Consider the following 20,604-nt stretch of genomic DNA (forward strand, 5'->3'; position numbering starts at 1 on the left):
TAAAAAAGATGATAAAATGAGGTAAAGTTTAGCCCTTTATTGAAGATAAACCTGGAGTTAGAGCCTAACTAGTAGAAAAATGAACAGAAATCAGAAATCTTCCACAACCGACAACTGAAGAGACACATCCTAAAATATTCATCTTTAATTGAGGAGTTATTTGTTCTTGCAGGGTTTTCTTTAAAGATGTTATCCTGGGAATTCCACTGATAGTATTAAACGATACTTATTTGTGTTACAGCTGTTTTAGCCCTTTATTTATTTTACTTGAAAATGTATTTTCAAAGAAACCTTATAACAGTATTTCTGCATTATCAGTTCATTTTGTTCTCTTTTTTCTTAGATATATTAGCCAGGAAAAGAATTTTCCAGTCTGTAACAGACATTAATTCACACATTTTAGTTTGTTCACATGGAAAGATACAGTTTCTAGATCATTGAGGCATATGGACTATGAACAAGACACTCCGAAAACTAACTATCCAGATGGGAATATACTTACAAAAATCTTTAATGTCAAAGTCAGAATGTCACAACATAACATGCTGATGTAAAATCCAGTAGCACCTGAAAGATTAAGGTAGCAGCTGCTGTCACTTGCACATACTTGAAAAAGATTTAAGAAAAAAAAAAAAAAGTAAAAAGTACATTCTCCAGAGATCAGCAAGTGTGTTTCAAAATAAAAGCTCTATTTTTTATTTTTCTTCTGGTTTTGTTAGGTATTTCTGTTAGTTTTTTTGTAATCCTTTTTTAAATTATTTTTTTATTTTAAACAAGACTGTTGTTGCCATATAACAAGTTATATGCAATGTGACTGCTTACCTCTCTCCGGTGTAAGTTCACATTCATGTTTTCAGGTTATAGCACTCAACACCGTTTTATGGTATACATAAAATAGTTTCTCATAATTTGATCAAAGATAGATACAATGCATAATACCTGTCTCTGGGAAAAGTACGTTTCAAACAGGCAAACCATCACCTTAAAACAGAAGTGGAGAGGCTACAGTAGGTATAACCACCCAAGTATGAACTTTAGGTTGTAGTTTTTAAACACACATTTACTGCAAATAAGCATTAAAAATATTCTTAGCAATAGGATTTTATTTATATGTGCACGTATGTCCCCCTTATTCCGTATTTATGTTAGGCAACTATTTGGGAGTTCAAAGGTGCAGCCCTCAGTAATTGTATTATTCAAAAAAAAAAAGTAATGAAGCATATCTACTGTATGAGAAAAGAAATTCTCAAATATCAATTTCCAGTTTAAAATTTAATTTCAATAGGAAAATATTAAAATTGTGCACATCTAATTATTCCATATTCTGTATATACGTGTGTACACATATACATAGAAATACTCAGGTACCACACATTCACAAAATTTAAGTGGAAATATTTCTGTCCACTATTTTCCCACATGTGAATGACATATTTTAAAATGTCAATAATAATATCATTAAAAATAATATTATGTTTATTCCATTATCAACTTTCTATTGTTTGTATTCCTTCTTCATCCTTATTCTGTCCATTGAGCATAATGGGCCAGATTCTCCTCGTACTTCCACAAATGAATGTTGCTGATCCCATCAGGGACACATATGGTTTGAAGCAGTGCAAGTGACAGGAGAATCAGGCCCAAATATCCACAGGTAAATTAAAACATGGTGATATTTGCTTATCTGGACCTGATGTAGATATACACATTACTGTATAAAAGCCACCGAATGAAAAACATGTAGCTCACCACAAAGTTTTCAACCAGTAGCATGCTGAACCAAGGTCCCCCCACCCCTTTAATAAATAAAATATATGAGAAAATACCCTAAAATATGGAGAAAACCTAAACATTGTGTACATTAAATACAGTATAATACATGATGTTTTAGCATTTGACCTGAACCACTTTCCCGACTACTCAGGAGACACCTGGTAAATCACTGGTAAAGAAAAAACACATTATTTTGAAATAAATAATGTATTTCTGATATAAATGAAAACCCACGTATATTATATGCTGTATATACATGCAGTACCCACATAAAAACAAACTTTTGTAGTTCTATATAGCAGTCTCTAAGTTGAGAAAATTGTGTTGTACAAATTTAATAAGCAGCTAGATTTCATGTTTAAAAATGAAATTTGGAGAACAAACAAAGGTCAGTGCATCTTTTGGCTCTGAACTCTGACACTCATACATACATTTTTAAAAAGCCCTCTTCAACATTACAAGCAATTTATGGCAAGAACGTACTTTGTTGCAAGACACATGACACTTGGCTTACCTTTCAGAGCTTTCTATGTTGTTTGCTTTTTTAATAAATCTATTATATAAAGAAAGGTGTTTTTGCCCAAAGTGTTAAAATTACATGAAAACAACTTAAAAACCTGTTCACTGAAGATAATTTAATTCCATTTCCTGTTTTTAAACATTTAATTAGCAATTCGGAATATTGCCTGGTGTAGTAACAATAAAGATGTGATATGAAGATTCATAAAAGAGTAAATGTCTCCATTTCAAATTGCTATGACAACAAAACTTCTAGAAACAGCTTTCTTGGCTGGGTAAGTTCAGTGTATGAGCAATCCCTTTCAATAGCTCTATGCCCTTAATGCAGTCTATAATAAACAGTGTTCCCCATAAGCCATTAGTCACAATACCAGAAATTCATGTGACATTCTGAAAAAGTCTCCTGCAGAACAGGTTAACAGTTAATTGAACATACATATTTGATATATGTACTGGCCATTTCTTGTTATTTGTGCATGTCAAATTCTCCTTTTTTTTTTTTTTCTGAGGGACTCACCTGATATCATTGGTTGGCTTCAAAACATAGTTAATTGGAAATATCGCATTGTAATTACATAGAATTCATATGAAAAAGTAAACCTTACATTGGTCAGTATTGTAGAACATCAGAGTAAGCTCCATAAAGAAATACAGTATTTCCAGTATATATATAAAACAACCAAACAAACAGAAACCCCAAAAGGAAGAACTTTATACAAGCAGTTATAGTAACTTTGTTTCAATTAAAGATGCAACTCTCACACCTGGGAAGAATAAATTAGTAATGGCACTGCTTCTCCACAGTGTAAAATATCCTGAGAAATTAAGAACAACAAAATACAGGGCCATCAGCACTAAGTTTTTGAACAAATTAAATATCTTGAATAAATAAAACAGCAGATAACCTATATTGTGTCTATTACAAAAAGAGGATGTAACCTGGGCCACTACTACTTCTTCCATCACTGAGAATTAGAAAAGGATTGCATTCAATTACTGTTAATATCTTTCAAGTATCTATGCCCAATAATGTACAAGGAGGTAATTTGTAATTCAAGTTTTTTTTTGTTGGTGGTGTTTTTTTCTTCAGCTAGCTTCAAGCTGAGTTCTAAATTTTACATTGAAGTATGACTCAAATTTAAAATAAGCCCTCTCAGAGAAGCATTTTAAAAGTTGCACAAAATTAGATGCAGAGCTCAAGACAGTCCTACAAAGAGAGACAGTGCATCTTTAAGCTGATTGGCACTGAAATCCCATTTTCTTTAGCTGCGTTCTATTAGCTTGGCCAAGTTATCTCGTAACTCGGTCAGTTCAAATATTTTTCCATCAAGATTTTCGAAAAGTGTCTTCAAGTTATTGTGAAAAGCTTCTTGCTCATTCTGACTTTTCTCCAGACGTTGCTCTAGATCAGAGAGCTGGCCTTCCAGGTCTTTGTTTCGAATTTCTACTTCCTTCAGAGAAAATACATAACATGTTAACGTGCAGTCTACAAACAGAAAGTAGTCTAAACTCCTGCTGATGTTCATGTGCTATTTCTGTTTTTTAAACAATTTGCGACTCTTTAAGGTTTCCGCAAAGCCAAAACCAGAACACAAATTGTTATTAGGATTGAATGTGTACTATTGTATCCTCCATTTTTTCAGTAATTTATATGAAGAACAAAAACCTTGAGACAGGGATAAAATTTAGTCAGTGAACAATGCATTTGATATACTTACTCAGGTAAATTATTACTTACGCGGTGGCGGGCCATTTAAATCAGGTGTAGCCACCATTATACAGTCACTCGCCCAGGCAATTGGTGATCCCCCCCTCTGCGAGGGATTGCAGCATGCAGGGGGTTTCCTGCTTCAAGGCCACTCAAGGCAGAAGAGAAAGCAGCCAGGACCCGGCAGCCTTCACGAGGGCAGCTGACAAGGCTTGAGCAGAGCCACAAGTGCCCCCCTCTGTTGTACAAAGGCAGTCCCTAGGGAGCGCAAGAAACCAGGAACGCAGGGACCAGGACGCGGTGGGTCAGTTTGTGCAGGTAGGGTGGGCGGAGTATCCCTCTCCACTCAGGAAACAGGCTGACCTATTGGCTGCCTCCCAGATGGCAAATCCAGCCGTGGTGTCCTCCAGACAGAAAGCTCTCGCCAAAAAGACTCTGGCAACCAAGACTAACTGCCTTTCCAATGATGCGGCTCTTCAGGTCTCTGGTTGTAGGGAGTGCCTGAGCCTGTTGCTACCAATGGAGAGTGGCAGAGATACTACCTGCATGAGGTGTGAGCAGGTGGAGGATCTGATCAGCCTGGTGGCAGAGATCAAGGAGGAGGTGGAGAGATTGAGGACCAACAGGGAGAGTGATCAGGATTTAGACTGGTGGAGTAACTCCCTGCCATGCCTGAGAGAAAGGCATCGGGGTGATACACCCCAAATAGTGGTGGACCCCCTTCCCTGTCACTGATGGGCAGAGGGAGGGAACCTAAGAGATGGAGAGGAATGAAAACAGGTCCCTGCTCAGTGTCACAGGCGAGCCCCCTCCGTACCCACCTTGCCTTCCCAGGTGCCCTTACACAATAGGTTTGAGGCTCTGGAGCTTGAGGGATGGGCTGGTGAGGATATGGGGGAAGGTCCACCCAGGAGGTTGTCTAGGGCAAGGAAGTCGACTCCACACCTCAAGACTTTCTCCATCAAGAAGGAAAGAAGGGTAATTGTTGTAGGTGACTCCCTTCTGAGGGGGACAGAGGGCCCCATCTCTTGGCCAGACTCTACCCATAGGGAGGTCTGCTGCCTCCCTGGGGCCCGGGTCAGAGAAGTTACCAGGAAACTTCCTGGCATGGTTTGCCCTTCTGAATATTATCCCTTAGTGATAGTTCAGGCTGGCAACAAAGAAGTTGCTGAGAGAAGCCTGAAGGCTATCAAAAGGGACTCCAGGGGACTGGGGCAGTTAGTGGATGGAGTGGGAGCACAGGTGGTGTTTTCCTCTATCCTTTCAGTGGCAGAGAGGGATAGTGAGCTGACCTGGAAAGCCCAGCTGATCAATACATGGCTGAGAGGCTGGTGCCATTGCAGGAATTTTGTTTTTTTTGATCATGGGGTGGTTTACTTGGCACCTGGCCTGATCACTGCAGATGGGTCCCACCTGTCTCAAAGGGGGAAAGGGATCCTAGCCCAGGAGCTGGCAGGGCTCACTGAGGGGGCTTTAAACTAGGTATGAAGGGAGATGGGGAGGATATGAGGCTTGATAGAGATGAGCCAGGGGGAGATGTCCCAGGGTTGGGGGTGAGGGCAGCGGTGCAACTGAAGTGCATCTACGCTAATGCATGCAGCATGGGCAACAAACAGGAAGAGTTGGAAGCCATTGTGTGGTAGGCAAACTACAAATTAGTTGCCATCACTGAAATGTGGTGGGACCACTCCCACGACTGGAGTGCTGCAATGGATGGCTATAAGCTCTTCAGAAGGGACAAGCAACAAAGGGGAGGTGGCATGGCTCTCTATATTAGAGAGTGTTTTGATGTTGTTGAGCTCAGGGCTGGAAATGATAAGGTCAAGTCCCTATGGGTAAGGATCAGGGGGATGGCCACCAAGGTGGACACCCTGGAGGGGTCTGTTATAGACCGCCAAACCAGGATGAGGAGACGGAAACCAGGATGAAGAGGTGTTCTACAAGCAGCTGGTGGAAGTCGCTCAGTCGCCAGTGCTTATTCTCATGGGGGACTTTAACTTCCCTGTTATATGCTGGAAATACAACACAGCCCCGAGGAAGCAGTCTAGGAGGTTCCTGGAGTGTGTGGAAGATAGCTTCCTGAATCAGCTGGTTAGTGAGACTACTGTGGGGGGGTGCCCCGCTAGACCTGCTTTTCACGAAAGGAGAAGGACTGGTGGGAGATGTGGTGGTCGGAAGCTGTCTTGGGCAGAGTGACCACAAAATGGTAGAGTTCTCTATTCTTGGTGAAGTCAGGAGGGGGGGGTCAGTATAACAGCTACCTTGGACTTCCGGAGGGCAGACTTTGAATTGTTCAGGACACCGGTAGGGAAGGTCCCTCAGGAGTCAGTCCTGAAGGGCAGAGGGGTCCAGGAAGTCTGGATGCTCCTCCAGACGGAAGTCTTAAAGGCGCAAGAGCAGGCTGCCTCTGTGTACCGTAAGATGAGCTGGCGGGGAAGAAGACCGCTGTGGCTGAACAGGGAACTTTTGCTAAGTCTCCGGGAGGAAAATAGAGTTTATGTCCAGTGGAAGAGGGGACATGCAACTCAGAGGGGATACAAGGAAGTTGACAGCATATGCAGAGAAAAAGTCAGGAAGGCCAAAGCCCAGCACGACCTCAACCTGGCCGCTATGGTTAAGGATAATGAAAAATGCTTTTATAAATATATTAATGGCAAGAGGAGAGCCATGGTGAATCTCCATCCTTTACTGGGCGCAAGGGGGAACATGACTACTGAGGATAAGGAAAAGGCTGAGGTTCTCAATGCCTTCTGTACATCTGTCTTTACTAGTCAGACCAGTTATCCTTGGGGTACTCAGCCTCCTGACCTGGAAGTCTGGGACGGGGAGCAGAAGAAATCCCCCACGATTCAAGTGGAAACAGTTAGAGACCTGCTGCTCCACCTGGACTGTCACAAGTCCATGGGGCCAGATGGGATCCACCCGAGGGTACTGAGGGAGTTGGTGGATGTGATTGCTGAGCTGCTTTCCACCATCTATCAGCGGTCATGGTCAACCAGAGAGGTCCCGGATGACTGGAGACTTGCTGATGTGACGCGCATCTATAAGAAGGGTCGTAAGGAGGATCCGGGGAACTACAGGTCTGTCAGCCAGAAAAGGTGATGGAACAGGTCATCTTGAATGCAATCACGCAGCATATGCGGGACAACCAGGGGATCAGGCCCAGCCAGCATGGGTTCATGAAAGGCAAGTCCTGCCTGACCAGCCTCATCTCCTTCTATGACCGGGTGACCCGCCTGGTGGATGAGGGAAAGGCTGTTGACGTAGTCTACCTAAACTTCATCAAAGCCTTTGACGTGGTCTCCCATAGTATTCTCCTGTAGAAGCTGGAAGCCCATGGCTTGGACAGGTACACTCTTTGCTGGGTTAAAAACTGGCTGAATGGCTGGGTCCAGAGGGTAGTGTCCAGCATTATAGGACCTGGTGGTCACCAGTGCGGAAGAGCTCATTAAATAGGTTAAGATTTGAGGAATCCTGGGTTTCAGTGACCATACCCTGGTTGAGCTTGTGATCTCGAGGAACATGGGCCTGGCCAGAAGCAAATTCAGGACCCTAAACATCCGAAGAGCGAACTTCAAGCAGTTCAAAGAATTAGCGGATGAGATCCCATGGGACATGGTACTTAGAGGAGCTGATCAGGGCTGGCAACTCTCAGGCAGCTCTCAGGCAACTGGATATTTTCCTTAGAGCACAAGAGCTCTCCACTCCTATACACAATAAATCAAGCAGGGAAGGTAGGAAACCGGCATGGATGAACAAAGATCTGCTGGTCAAACTTAGGCAAAAGAAGGAAATACACAGACGGTGGAAACAGAGACGTGACCTGGGAACAGAGCGAAATCCAGCTGCGACCGGTCACAAGTGGTGTTCCCCAGGGGTCAGTGTTGGGGCCCATACTCTTTAATATCATTATTGATGATTTGGATGAGGGAACTGAGTGCATCCTCAGTAAATTTTCAGATGACACCAAGTTGGGGAGAAGTGTCGATATGCCAGAGAAGGGTAGGAAGGCCCTGCAGAGGGACTTGGACAGGCTGGGTTGATAGGCAGAGGCCAATGGGATGAGGTTCAACATGGCTAAGTGCCAGGTCCTGCACTTTGGTCACAACAATCCCATGCAATGCTACAGGCTTGGGGCAGAGTGGCTGGAAAGCTGTGCAGAGGAAAAGGATCTGGGGGTGTTGGTCAACATTCGCCCGAACATGAATCGGCATTGTGCCCAGGTGGCCAAGAAGGCCAACGGCATCCTGGCTTGTATCAGAAATAGTGTAACCAGCAGGACCAGGGAGGCGATCTTCCCCCTGTACTCTGCTCTGGTGAGGCTGCACCTCAAGTACTATGTTCACTTTTGGGCCCCTCACTACAGGAAAGACATCAAGGCCCTGGAACATGTACAGAGAAGGGCTACAAAGCTGGTGAAGGGTCTGGTACACAAGTCCTATGAGGAGCGGCTGAGGGAACTGGGGTTATTTAGTCTGGAGAAGAGGAGGCTGAGGGGAGACCTTATTTGCTCTCTACAACTACCTGAAAGGTAGTTGTGGGGAGCTGGGGGTCGGCCTCTTCTCGCAGATAACTAGTGATAGGACAAGAAGGAATGGCCTCAAGTTGCACCAGGGGAGGTTTAGGTTGGAAATTAGGAGACATTTCTTCTCAGAAAGAGTAGTCAGGCATTGGAAGGGTTTGCTCAGGGAGGTGGTGGAGTCACCGTCCCTGGGGGTGTTTAAGGAGAAGTTGGATGTGGTGCTTAGAGACATGGTTTATTGACTGATATTGGTGGTAGGGGGATGGTTGGACCAGATGATCCTGGAGGTCTTTTCCAACCTTTATGATTCTATGTTTCTATCACTTCTATCATTGAGAAATATGCCACCTACTGAAAATAGCTTCTCAAAGGATTATTTAAGTTCAAACATCCCCATATTTAGACTTCATGAATTGCTCAAGGACATAGTCCCTGTTAAATGGTCTCATGCAGCAGCTCATCCAGAACACTGGTTTATGGATGGAGGATTACCGCCTTACTCCTTTCCCACATTATATGCCGTGTTGTACTGAAAATTAAGACTGAAATAAAAATTAGCAAGACTGATGTCAAGGTGAAATGAATTATAACATATTTAAATCATACAAGTGCAAGCTGAATATCTTGTCTCACTGCTCTGTGCCCTGGGGCACCTAACTGCAAGGTCCATGGCACAATAGAAAGCATCAGAGCTATTAGTGCTGTACAGACAAGCTGTTCCAATACAGTTGCTGGAAAGATGGAGCAGCAATGTTACACATAGCTCATGGGATCTGACCCCAAGCAAGCTCATCTCTCTCTCTCAAATTTTATGTGGAAGAGAAATCCCCAAACCGCTACAAGTAACAGCACAGAGTCACTCTGCCTCATGCCAAGCAGCTTGTGGGGAGCACTCCAGGCTGGGACCACCACCATCTCTGGCTTGTGTATGAATAGGAGGAGAGGTTGTAGCCTCATTTTTTTGCCTCGTGCAAACTGGGTGCCCTATCTTATATCAAATTATATAACATATAATATATATGTATATAATATATATGTATAACAATGATGTGGCTCTGGAATAGCAAATTTTTCTTTGTCTCATTTGTTGCATGTCTCAAATTCATGCAGAATTTCATAATTTCAGCTATGAAAACCCCTTTCAAAGGCAGCACTGGGACAGTGTACTTAGTACACCATACATCCTGAGCAGTCATATTCTGGAAAAGTGCATGGTTAATTAGCATTTATGTACACTAACATTTTTTAAACACTGTTTACCTTTACAGCAGCTTTGTGTCACAAAGCTTTAACAGCTCCTCTGAGTTTTTACAACCGCTTGTTTTGCACACAGCCATAGGGAGAGCTGCTTGGCATCCTGCAGCAGTCCTTCCTCCCAGCACAAGTGACTCCTCTTTCTGCCCTCCCACACTCCCACTGTTTTTATTATTAGCCTTCTGTCTCCCTTGAAGCTAACAAGTATATTCATGTTTACACTGGAGTGATCTCTGTGAATCATAAGAAACAACCTGACCCATATGTAATATGTATTTGAGAAGTCAAGAGTAATAGGAAAAAAAAGGAAGCTTTGTGTCAAAACCCATTGCCTAAAACATATTTCCATCTGCGATGGGCATGATTGCTTTGTCAATTGGCTGTTGCACCTCTAGGCAGAGGAAGAATGGGGCAATGTGGCCAGTGCTCAACATCATCTCCCAGCTCCATTGGGTGAGAGAGCTATGGGACCCCCAGAGGCAGTGCAGGTGGAGAAGGCAGAGCAAATTGTAAAGGAGAAGACGACGACAGGGGAATTGTAAAGGAGAGCTCAGGGCCACAACCCTCATGAGTGGTGATAGGGCTGGGGTGCAGACCTCATCTCCTCAGAACTGGAATACCTCACTTCTTGTTTGTAAATGGACAAATATTACAGAGTTTTGGCCACCAGTCTTGAACAGCACAGCTGAGAACAAAAATTAGCCCTTGCTGCCAGAATTAAGAGAATAATTATTTTAATCTGTTTAACAGTGAATAACATAGTTGCCAAATGACTAAAGGAAACTAACTGAAAAAGAGTATTTGTAGAAACAATATAAATTAAAATGCATGCATGCTAACGTAAAGATTAGCTACTTCACAGTTGCTATAATAAACAAGCTAGCTGATTATAACTCAATCCATAATTGCTGTAGGCTCTCCTTCATTGGGCCTACTCTGTCCTCCAAACCAAGTATTGATAAGTACTAAACTGTGTAATGACTGCATGGATTCAAGACCCTCTGAGGCTGAGTGACTGTGTATAGGACAAAAAAAAAAAAAAAGGGAATTCAGGGCCCTCTCAGCTCTGCAGGAATGACACAGTCCTTTCTGTAGCTCACACAAAAGTGGTTGCTCACACTTTCTGCTTCTCCTGTCACTGTTCCTCTTCTACTCACCAAACTCATGTGCTCTAGGAAGTCTCCTTGCCACTGCTCTTAATCCAGATAAATTAATTTCTGTAACTAGGGAAGCCAGTGATGAAAGGGATCACTTTGGAACAAATGCATGGATATGTATATGGTTTTATTTCACAACATGGACACCAGCTGGGTCTGAAGAGCAGCCTGCTGGCCTGTATCTAGCCCTGAACATCTTCCAGGTCCTCCTCAAATGCTCTTAAATTTAGGAATTGTTCTGCTGTGAGCTGTTAGGGCAGGAGCACCCAGGTTAAAAAACAGAACAAAACAAAACAAAACAAATGCTTTAGATTAGATGTAGGAACTTCTATCCATATCCAGCATAAAGCATTTCCCTCTAACCCCCTCCATTGCTAGTCCTTGCCCTGTATCTCCTCAAACCAAGTGTTCCTTTCTTTTGTTTAAACTTCCAGCTTGCGTATGTAGTAATTTTTATTCCATGCTTGACATCTCTTTCCTTATCCATATACATTTAGCTTCCCAAACATTTTCTCAGATATACTTTCTCCATACTTCCTCCTGTTTTATTTTTCCTAATCTGCGCTTAACATATTTAATGACTTATGGGAAGTAGAACTAACTGAAATATGCCAGGAGCAGTTGCTTTTAATTTCTGGAAAATGCTACTTCCCAAATTTTACATTTGATCTTTACACATATTTACCCTAAATTAGTATTAGTGATTTTTCAAAATAGCATTGTATTAGAAGTTCATGTCCATCTCATGTGCAGTTTCTTATTGTAAGTCGGTCTACCTCAAAACTCTTGCTTATTGATTGGAAGAAGTGAAGAGGTATCCATGTAATATAATTGATTCCCCTAGTTGTGTCATTTCACTTTATTTGCAATTAATCTCATCTGACAATAATCTGACTCTTCTGATACATTCAGGCCCTTTACAAGGTTTATTTTATACTGTTTTTTCAAGCTCTTCTTACAGTGGGCATAATCACTTTTCATCTATTGTTTTCATTTAGAAAAGAAATTATTAACAAGTTATGTTTATTGTTTGCACTGTAATAATCTCTTGTGGAATTCAGAGCAAGGATCAGAATAAAATATTCAAACCATACAAAACAGCTATATTTAGGAATCAGCCATATAGTAATAAAGATATCCTGATTTACAGTGAGAGTCACACTGATCATGATTCATTGATATGTCTTCTCAACATTGTTAATGAAATTATTAAGTGTCAAGGGCCCTGAGAAAATTTTTGAGTTTCTCAATTTCCTTTTCAGCTGAAAGCTCCCATGCTTAGTCTAAAGCCAACAACAATTTTTGGAATAGTGGAACAGGCAAGCTCAGATGTACTCAAAATCTTTAAAGAAGCACCATAATAACATACTTTTTACAAATAATTTGATGTAAGAATGGGGAACAAATAATAAACTTACTTTGATCTTACGTGGTTTATTCTGTAGGTTAAAATGAGATTCAAGGAAGTTCCAATTCATATAATGCATTTCAAAGAATACCTGCTTAGTGATTTTTAAGCTGGGGATAGCCTGACAAGGCTTGCTTTTAGGGTGATTTAGGTTGAGATGCAGAACAGTGAGGGTGACTTTTCAGCACTTTGTATTTGGAACTATTTAATGCCTCAGTTTCCAGTCTTATCTAAACTCTGAAGTCTGAATTAAGAGTTTAAACCTATCTAAGCACTGGGGCAGCCTCATTCAGAAGGCTGGTGCTTCCCAAGGCAGGATTGTCTGTGCTGGCTGGTCAGTAGCTCAGACATAGCAAGGGAGGGTATATACAAAATAAAAAAAAAAAAAAAGAAAAAAAAAACACACAATAAAACCACAGTGATTCTAAATAATTCCAAGAAAATGTCAGATTCTGTTTTTAAAGTCTGTACTACACAAGAATGCTTTAACTTTTACTTTATCAGAGAATGTTTAGAAGCTGAATACAGACTCATCCCAACATGATGATATAGAACCTGACAGTTCAATGGCACACAAGACCTATGAGAAGATACTGCTGTGAAAATGGGACCATAACTGTCCAGAATATGTATCGATGAAGGACATCTGCTAGCCCCGGAGTACTCTGTGGAGTTCTAGATGAAATCTGGGTCATTTCCCTCAGGAAAAAAATAACATCTTACAGCAGGCGGAAATTGTGGTACAAATTCCCAAGGAGCATCCTGACCCTCCACTTTGCCATGCAATCTAACCTACATATTTATCTATCCGTTTCAATAAATATATAGCACAAGGTGCTGATGTGAACTACTTACTTGAAGATAATTTTGACATTCTACCTAAATTAAGATGATGCACTGTAACTCACCTGTAACTTTTGAGTCAAAGAATCCCTCTGTGCCTGGAGCTCTCTGGCACTGTCAATTTCTTGTTTCAGTCTTTCTATTTCCTGAGGGAGAAGAAAAAACTCTTTAGCAACACATTATCTGGCTCAGACTCAGTGCAGGTAAGCTGGCTGCTGCTGCTTCTCTCAGAGCAAGCCACTGCAATAAAATGAAAACTGGCAATTGGCTACTGCACATCATAGTACATGAATTTTAAGCTCTGCTACCAATATTCTTGAATCACAGTCCCAAAACAGCATTTCCATTGTGAATAAACAATACAGATAAGTATTTTCTTTGTTATAAAAGTCCAAGCATCTTTCCAATACAAAAGATCTGAAATACTTTTTTTTCTCCTGGAAAATTAAGGGTCCTTGTAATTAGAGAAACAGTCTTATACTTTAAGTTCTATTTTAATCCAGCCTTCTTCATTTTTTTTTTCAAGATAAAAATACAACGCTCATCTGTGAGCTGCTTATTATGCCACTAGCAGCAGGGCTGAGCATCAGAAATTACCTGATTTGACCACTGATTTTTGAAAAAGGGATTCAAAAAGAAATATATCTTTAATTTACCAAGAGTACAGTAATAAGGTATAAAAACAGCATTATATATAAAATAAAGAATGGAAGAGAAATATTTTCTTAGATTACTTTCAAGAGTTAATGAAACTAAAAGGTATCAAACTTAAAGCTAATAAATACTTTTTCCCAGAAGGGCATATTTACCTCCCAGAAATCCTTTTGGAAAGGATTTCTTTGCATCTTCATAATTCAAAAGAGGATGGGACCAAAACAGGAAATATTACCAATGTGAAGCTAATCTCTTAAGTGTGTGGGAGTTTGGAAAAGGTGTTCTTCCATTTCCTGCCATTGTACCCCCAAGAACTGGATTTCCTGTGGTCCCTTGACCTTACTCCGTTTAATAGCAAAACCAGTTTTCAGAAGGATTTGGATTATTTTCTTCCCTTTCTCAAAAACTTCTTCTGCTGTGTTGCCCCACATGAGGATGTCATCAATGTACTGCAGGTGTTAAGGAGTTCCCCCTTGTTCCAGTGCAGACTGGATCAGTCCATGGCAAATGGTAGGGCTGTGTTTCCACCCCTGGGGCAGTCGATTCCAGGTATATTGGATGCCCCTCCAAGTGAAAGCAAACTGTGGCCTGCATGCTGCTGCCAAAGGGATGGAGAAAAATGCATTAGCAAAATCGATTGTGGCATGCCACTTGGCTGCCTTTGACTCTAGTTCGTACTGAAGTTCTAGCATGTCCGGCACTGCAGCTCTCAGCGGTGGCGTGACTTCGTTCAGGCCGCGATAGTCCACCATTAGCCTCCACTCGCCATTAGACTTTTGCACTGGCCATATAGGACTATTAAAGGGTGAGCGAGTCTTGCGGGTCACTCCTTGACTCTCTAGCCGATGAACCAGCTCATGGATGGGAATCAGGGAGTCTCGGTTGGTGCAATATTGCCTTCGGTGCACCGTTGTGGTAGCGATTGGTACCTGCTGTTCTTCAACCCTTAGCAATCCCACAACAGAAGGGTCTTCTGAGAGACCAGGCAGGGTAGACAGCTGCCTAATCTTCTCTGTGCTCAAAGCAGCTATGCCAAAAGCCCACCGGTACCCTTTTGGATCCTTGAAGTACCCTCTCTTGAGGTAGTCTGTGCCAAGGATGCATGGAGCCTCCGGGCCAGTCACAATGGGATGCTTTTGCCACTCATTCACAGTTAGACTCACCTCAGCTTCCAATACAGTTAATTGTTGGGATCCCCCTGTCACTCCAGAGATACAGATGAGTTCTGTCCCTTGGTGGCCTGATGGCATTAAGGTACATTGTGCGCCAGTGTCCACTAGAGCTTTGTATTCTTGTGGTTCCGATATGCCAGGCCATCGGATCCACACAGTCCAATAAATCCGGTTATCCCTCTCCTCTACCTGGCCAGAGGCAGGGCCCCTCTAGTCCTGGTTGGAGTGTCTGCCACTTAATTCTTGCAAATGAGAAGCAGAGGTCCCTTCATCAGGGTTAAGAATAACATCAGCCCTTCTACTGCCTCTGGGGAACTGCCCAACAGAAACTGGAGCAGCATTTTTCTTAGGAGCCCCTCTTCTTGCTGCTGTATTTCCTTTCAGTTCACGTACCCAAGCAGCTAGGGTTGAAGTAGGTACACCATCCCATTTCCTCATATCTTCCCCGTGGTCACACAGATAAAACCACAAGGTGCCACATGGTGTATGTCTTGGGTACTCTCTCTTTCGAGCATGAAAATACTGATTCTTAGTGGCTGAAATATCACTCCATCTGGGTGAGGAGGGAGATGCTTTTTCTATGAGGTCGTGAAGCCTTTGGAACAGTCTCTCCACAGCCGAGACACAGGCCCGTACTGGAACAGAGAGATTGTCTTCATATTTTTGAAGCTGGTTGGACACAGCATCCACTGTTGGTCCCATCCCCTCAGTCCAATTAAATATTGCCAGCATACCGGCATGTGATGATGGTGCACTCTGCACAAACTTATGCCACATGGATGTTGTGCACTGGACTTCATCGGGATCTTGAGGTGTCTGGGCATTGTCCAAATCACTATAAACCATCTCCAGCACAGCTAATTCCCGCAAATGCTGGAGACCTTTATCCGTGGTGGCCCACTTGCCTACTTGATATACAATATCTTCCTTATGGGGACACCTTTCTTTCACAGCTGCCAGGAGTCGCCTCCAGAGGCTGAGAACCTGTGTCCCTCTCCCAATTACTGTGTCAATGACCCTTTCTCTAGAGAGGGATCCCAGCTGCTTGGCTTCATTGCCTTCTAATTGTTGGCTATTGGCCCCAGTGTCCCAGCATCAAAGCAGCCAGGTGAGTATGTGTTCACCTGGGTGTCGACCATAATCCTTTCGTATTTCTCGCAACTCACTCAGGGATAGGGATCGAGTGGTTTCTGATTCCTTTATGATTTCCATCTCTTCTTCCTGATATTTTTGTGATGGCTCTGCTTTAGAGGTGCCTGCCTTTTCCCCTTCTCCCTCCTTCTTAGGAAAGGCTTCTTCCATTACTAAATGAGCTGACTTCCGTTTCCATTGTTTTCTCTTGATTATGGGGGCAACTGATACCATAGTTGGTTGATCCTCTGGGTCAGTCACAGCATGTGTTACCTGGTCATCAGATTCAGAGACCTCCTCCCTCCCTTGAGGGTCTTGGGTGGTGTTAAATAGTGTTTGATAGGGAGGCGATAGTGTTTGAGGGAGGCGACCTAGAAGTTCAGGAGGGATGGAGACAGGTCCCTGCTCGACCTTTCAGGCAACACCCCCCCCTACCGGCCCCACCTTCCCAGGTGCCCTTATGTAATAGATTTGAGGCCCTGGAGCTTGAGAGACCGGTGGGTGAGGACGAGGTAGAAAGTCTATCCAGGAGGATGCCTAGGGCGAGGAAGCCGACTCCACGCCTCAAGTCTGCCTCCACCAAGAGAGACAGAAGGGTGATCGTAGTAGGCGACTCCCTTCTCAGGGGAACAGAGGGCCCTGTTTGTCGACCTGACCCTACCCGTAGGGAAGTCTGCTGCCTCCCTGGGGCCAGGGTCAGGGATGTTGCCAGGAAGCTTCCCAACCCGGTTTGCCCCTCTGACTACTACCCTCTTTTGATAGTCCAGGCTGGCAGTGATGATATTGATGAGAGAAGCCTGAAGGCTATCAAATGGGACTTTAGGGGACTGGGACGGTTAGTGGATGGAGCGGGAGTACAGGTGGTGTTTTCATCTCTCCCTGCAGTAGCAGGGAGGGGTACCGAGAGGACACGGAAAGCCCACCTGATTAACACGTGGCTCAGAGGCTGGTTCCAACACAGAAATTTTGGGTTTTTTGACCATGGGGCGCTTTACTCGGCACCCGGCCTGGTGACCGCAGACGGGTCCCTATCTCTAAGGGGAAAACGGATCCTAGCCCAGGAGCTAGCAGGGCTCGTTGAGAGGGCTTTAAACTAGGTAAGAAGGGGGATGGGGCTGAAATTAGGCTTGTTGGAGCTGTGCCAGGGGGAACAATGGCAAAGCCGGGGAAGAAGGCAATGGCCCAACTGAAGTGCATCTACACTAATGCACGCAGCATGGGTAACAAACAAGAGGAGCTGGAAGCCATCGTGCAGCGGGAAGGCTATGACTTGGTTGCCATCACGGAAACATGGTGGGACCACTCTCATGACTGGAGTGCTGCAATGACTGGCTATAGGGTCTTCAGAAGGGACAGGCAGCACAGAAGGGGTGGTGGTGTGGCTCTCTATATTAGAGAGTGTTTAGATGTTGAGGAACTTGAGGCTGGGAATGATAAGGTTGAGTCCCTATGGGTTAGGATCAGAGGGAAGGCCAACAAGGCAAGCATCCTGGTGGGGGTCTGTTATAGACCACCGAACCAGGATGAGGAGACTGATGAGGAGTTCTACAGGCAGCTGGCAGAAGCCGCGAAATCGTCAGCGCTTGTTCTCGTGGGGGACTTCAACTTCCCAGACATATCCTGGAAGCACAACACAGCCCAGAGAAAGCAGTCTAGGAGGTTTCTGGAGAGCGTGGAAGATAGCTTCCTGTCGCAGCTGGTTAGAGAGCCTACCAGGGGAGATGCCCCACTAGACCTTCTGCTCACAAACAGTGACGGACTGGTGGGAGATGTGGTGGTCGAGAGCTGTCTTGGGCAGAGTGACCACGAAATGGTTCAGGTCTCTATTCTTGGAGAAGTCAGGAAGGGGACCAGTAAAACCGCTGTCTTGGACTTCCGGAGGGCCGACTTTGAGCCGTTCAGGACACTGGTTGGCAGAGTCCCTTGGGTTCTGAAGGTTCTGAAGGGCAGAGGAGTCCAGGAAGGCTGGGCACTCCTCAAGAAGGAAATCTCAATGGCTCAGGAGCAGTCTGTCCCCACGTGCCCAAAGACGAACCATCGCGGAACTAGACCGGCCTGGCTGAGCAGAGAGTTGTGGCTCGAGCTTAGGAGAAAAAGGAGGGTTTATAATCTTTGGAAAAGAGGGCGGGCTACTCAAGAGGACGATAAGGATGTTGCGAGGCTGTGCAGGGACAAAATTAGAAAGGCCAAAGCTCATCTGGAGCTCAATCTGGCTACTACCGTTAAAGATAACAAAAAACGTTTTTACAAATACATCACCACAAAAAGGAGGACTAAGGAGAATCTCCATCCTTTACTGGATGCGGGGGGAAACTTAGTTACAAAAGATGAGGAAAAGGCTGAGGTGCTCAATGCTTTCTTTGCCTCAGTCTTTAGCAGCAAGACCAGTTGTCCTCTGGATACCCAGTACCCTGAGCTGGTGGAAGGGGATGGGGAGTAGGATGTGGCCCTCATAATGCACGAGGAAACGGTTGGTGACCTGCTACAGCACTTAGATGTACGCAAGTCGATGGGGCCGGATGGGATCCACCCGAGGGTACTGAGAGAACTGGCGGAGGAGCTGGCCAAGCCGATTTCCATCATTTATCGGCAGTCCTGGCTATCAGGGGAGGTCCCAGTCGACTGGCGGCTAGCAAACAAGACGCCCATCTACAAGAAGGGTCAGAGGGTAGACCCGGGGAACTATAGGCCTGTTAGCTTGACCTCAGTGCCAGGGAAGCTCATGGAGCAGATTATCTTGAGTGTCATCACGCGGCACTTGCAGGGCAACCAGGCGATCAGGCCCAGTCAGCATGGGTTTATGAAAGGTAGGTCCTGCTTGACGAACCTGATCTCCTTCTATGACCAAGTGACGCGCTTGGTGGATGAGGGGAAGGCTGTGGATGTGGTCTACCTTGATTTCAGTAAGGCTTTTGACACCGTTTCCCACAACATTCTCCTCAAGAAACTGGCTGCTCGTGGCTTGGACTGGAGTACGCTTTGTTGGGTTAAAAACTGGCTGGATGGCCGGGCCCAAAGAGTTGTGGTGAATGGAGCCAAATCCAGTTGGAGGCCGGTAACTAGTGGAGTCCCCCAGGGCTCATTGCTGGGGCCGGTCCTCTTTAATATCTTTATCGATGACCTGGATGAGGGGATCGAGTGCACCCTCAGTAAGTTTGCAGATGACACCAAGTTAGGTGCGTGTGTCGATCTGCTCGAGGGAAGGAAGGCTCTGCAGGAGGATCTGGATAGGCTGGACCGATGGGCTGAGGTCAACTGCATGAAGTTCAACAAGGCCAAGTGCCGGGTCCTGCATCTGGGGCGTAACAACCCCAAGCAGCGCTACAGGCTGGGAGATGAGTGGCTGGAAAGCTGCCTGGCAGAGAAGGACCTGGGAATACTGGTTGATAGGCAGCTGAATATGAGCCAGCAGTGTGCTCAGGTGGCTAAGAAGGCCAACAGCATCCTGGCCTGCATAAGAAGCAGTGTGGCCAGCAGGTCTAGGGAGGTGATTGTCCCCCTCTACTTGGCTCTGGTGAGGCCGCACCTCGAGTACTGTGTTCAGTTTTGGGCCCCTCGCTACAGGAAGGACATGGAGGTGCTTGAGAGAGTCCAGAGAAGGGCGACGAAGCTGGTGAGGGGTCTGGAGAACAAGTCTTACGAGGAGCAGCTGAGGGAGCTGGGGTTGTTTAGCCTGGAGAAGAGGAGGCTCAGGGGAGACCTCATCGCTCTCTATAGGTACCTTAAAGGAGGCTGTAGAGAGGTGGGGGTTGGTCTGTTCTCCCACGTGCCTGGTGACAGGACGAGGGGGAATGGGCTAAAGTTGCGCCAGGGGAGGTTTAGGTTGGATGTTAGGAAGAACTTCTTTACTGAAAGGTTTGTTAGGCATTAGAATGGACTGCCCAGGGAGGTGGTTGAGTCGCCATCCCTGGAGGTCTTTAAAAGACGTTTAGATGTAGCCCTTAGTGATATGGTTTAGTGGAGGACTTGTTAGTGTTAGGACAGAGGTTGGACTAGATGATCTTGGAGGTCTCTTCCAACCTAGACGATTCTGTGATTCTGTGATAGGCCTAAGACAAGACCCAGCACAGTGCTGCAAGCTATCTTTCTCCTGCATTACCAGGGTCAGGACATAAGACTCACAAACATTCTATCAGGTGTTTAGAATTTTGTACTTGTTCAGGGGTGAAGTTCAAAACTATTGGAGAAGGCAACCATGACAGATACCTGCCTATATCCTCCCACACACCTTGCCACCTGCCACCACACTGTTTCGGGACAAATTCCTGGGTAAGATTTCTAAACAATCGACTAATCTTAGAGGGAAGAGGAAACCCGTTATTCAGAATTAGAAATAGCAATATATGGGTTACACGTGGATATTCAAAATACTCAAAAACTGTTGTAATTAGCCCACTGTGAAAGAAGGAGGAGGTACCATTCCTGATATTATTCATAAACTGACTTCCAGATGAGGAAAGGAA

At 44.5% G+C, this 20,604-nt stretch overlaps 1 protein-coding gene across 4 annotated transcripts in view; it reads right to left on the reverse strand.

Moving 5' to 3' along the window:
- Positions 1-233: 233 nt before the first annotated feature.
- The window catches only part of LOC310888667 (homer protein homolog 1-like), a gene marked incomplete at its 5' end in the record, with an annotated part of 224,822 nt that continues 204,451 nt past the window's right edge, over positions 234-20,604 (reverse strand). For all 4 annotated transcript variants that reach the window (XM_083815595.1, XM_083815594.1, XM_083815597.1 and 1 more), the window contains 2 exons: positions 234-3,743; positions 13,250-13,330. In XM_083815595.1, coding sequence (XP_083671721.1) covers positions 3,555-3,743; positions 13,250-13,330 — 270 coding nt within the window. In that variant the 3' untranslated portion in view covers positions 234-3,554. The remainder of the gene's footprint in view (positions 3,744-13,249; positions 13,331-20,604) is intronic.

Source organism: Anser anser, assembly GCF_964211835.1.
Source record: "Anser anser genome assembly, chromosome: W".
NCBI classification, from domain to species: domain Eukaryota; kingdom Metazoa; phylum Chordata; class Aves; order Anseriformes; family Anatidae; genus Anser; species Anser anser.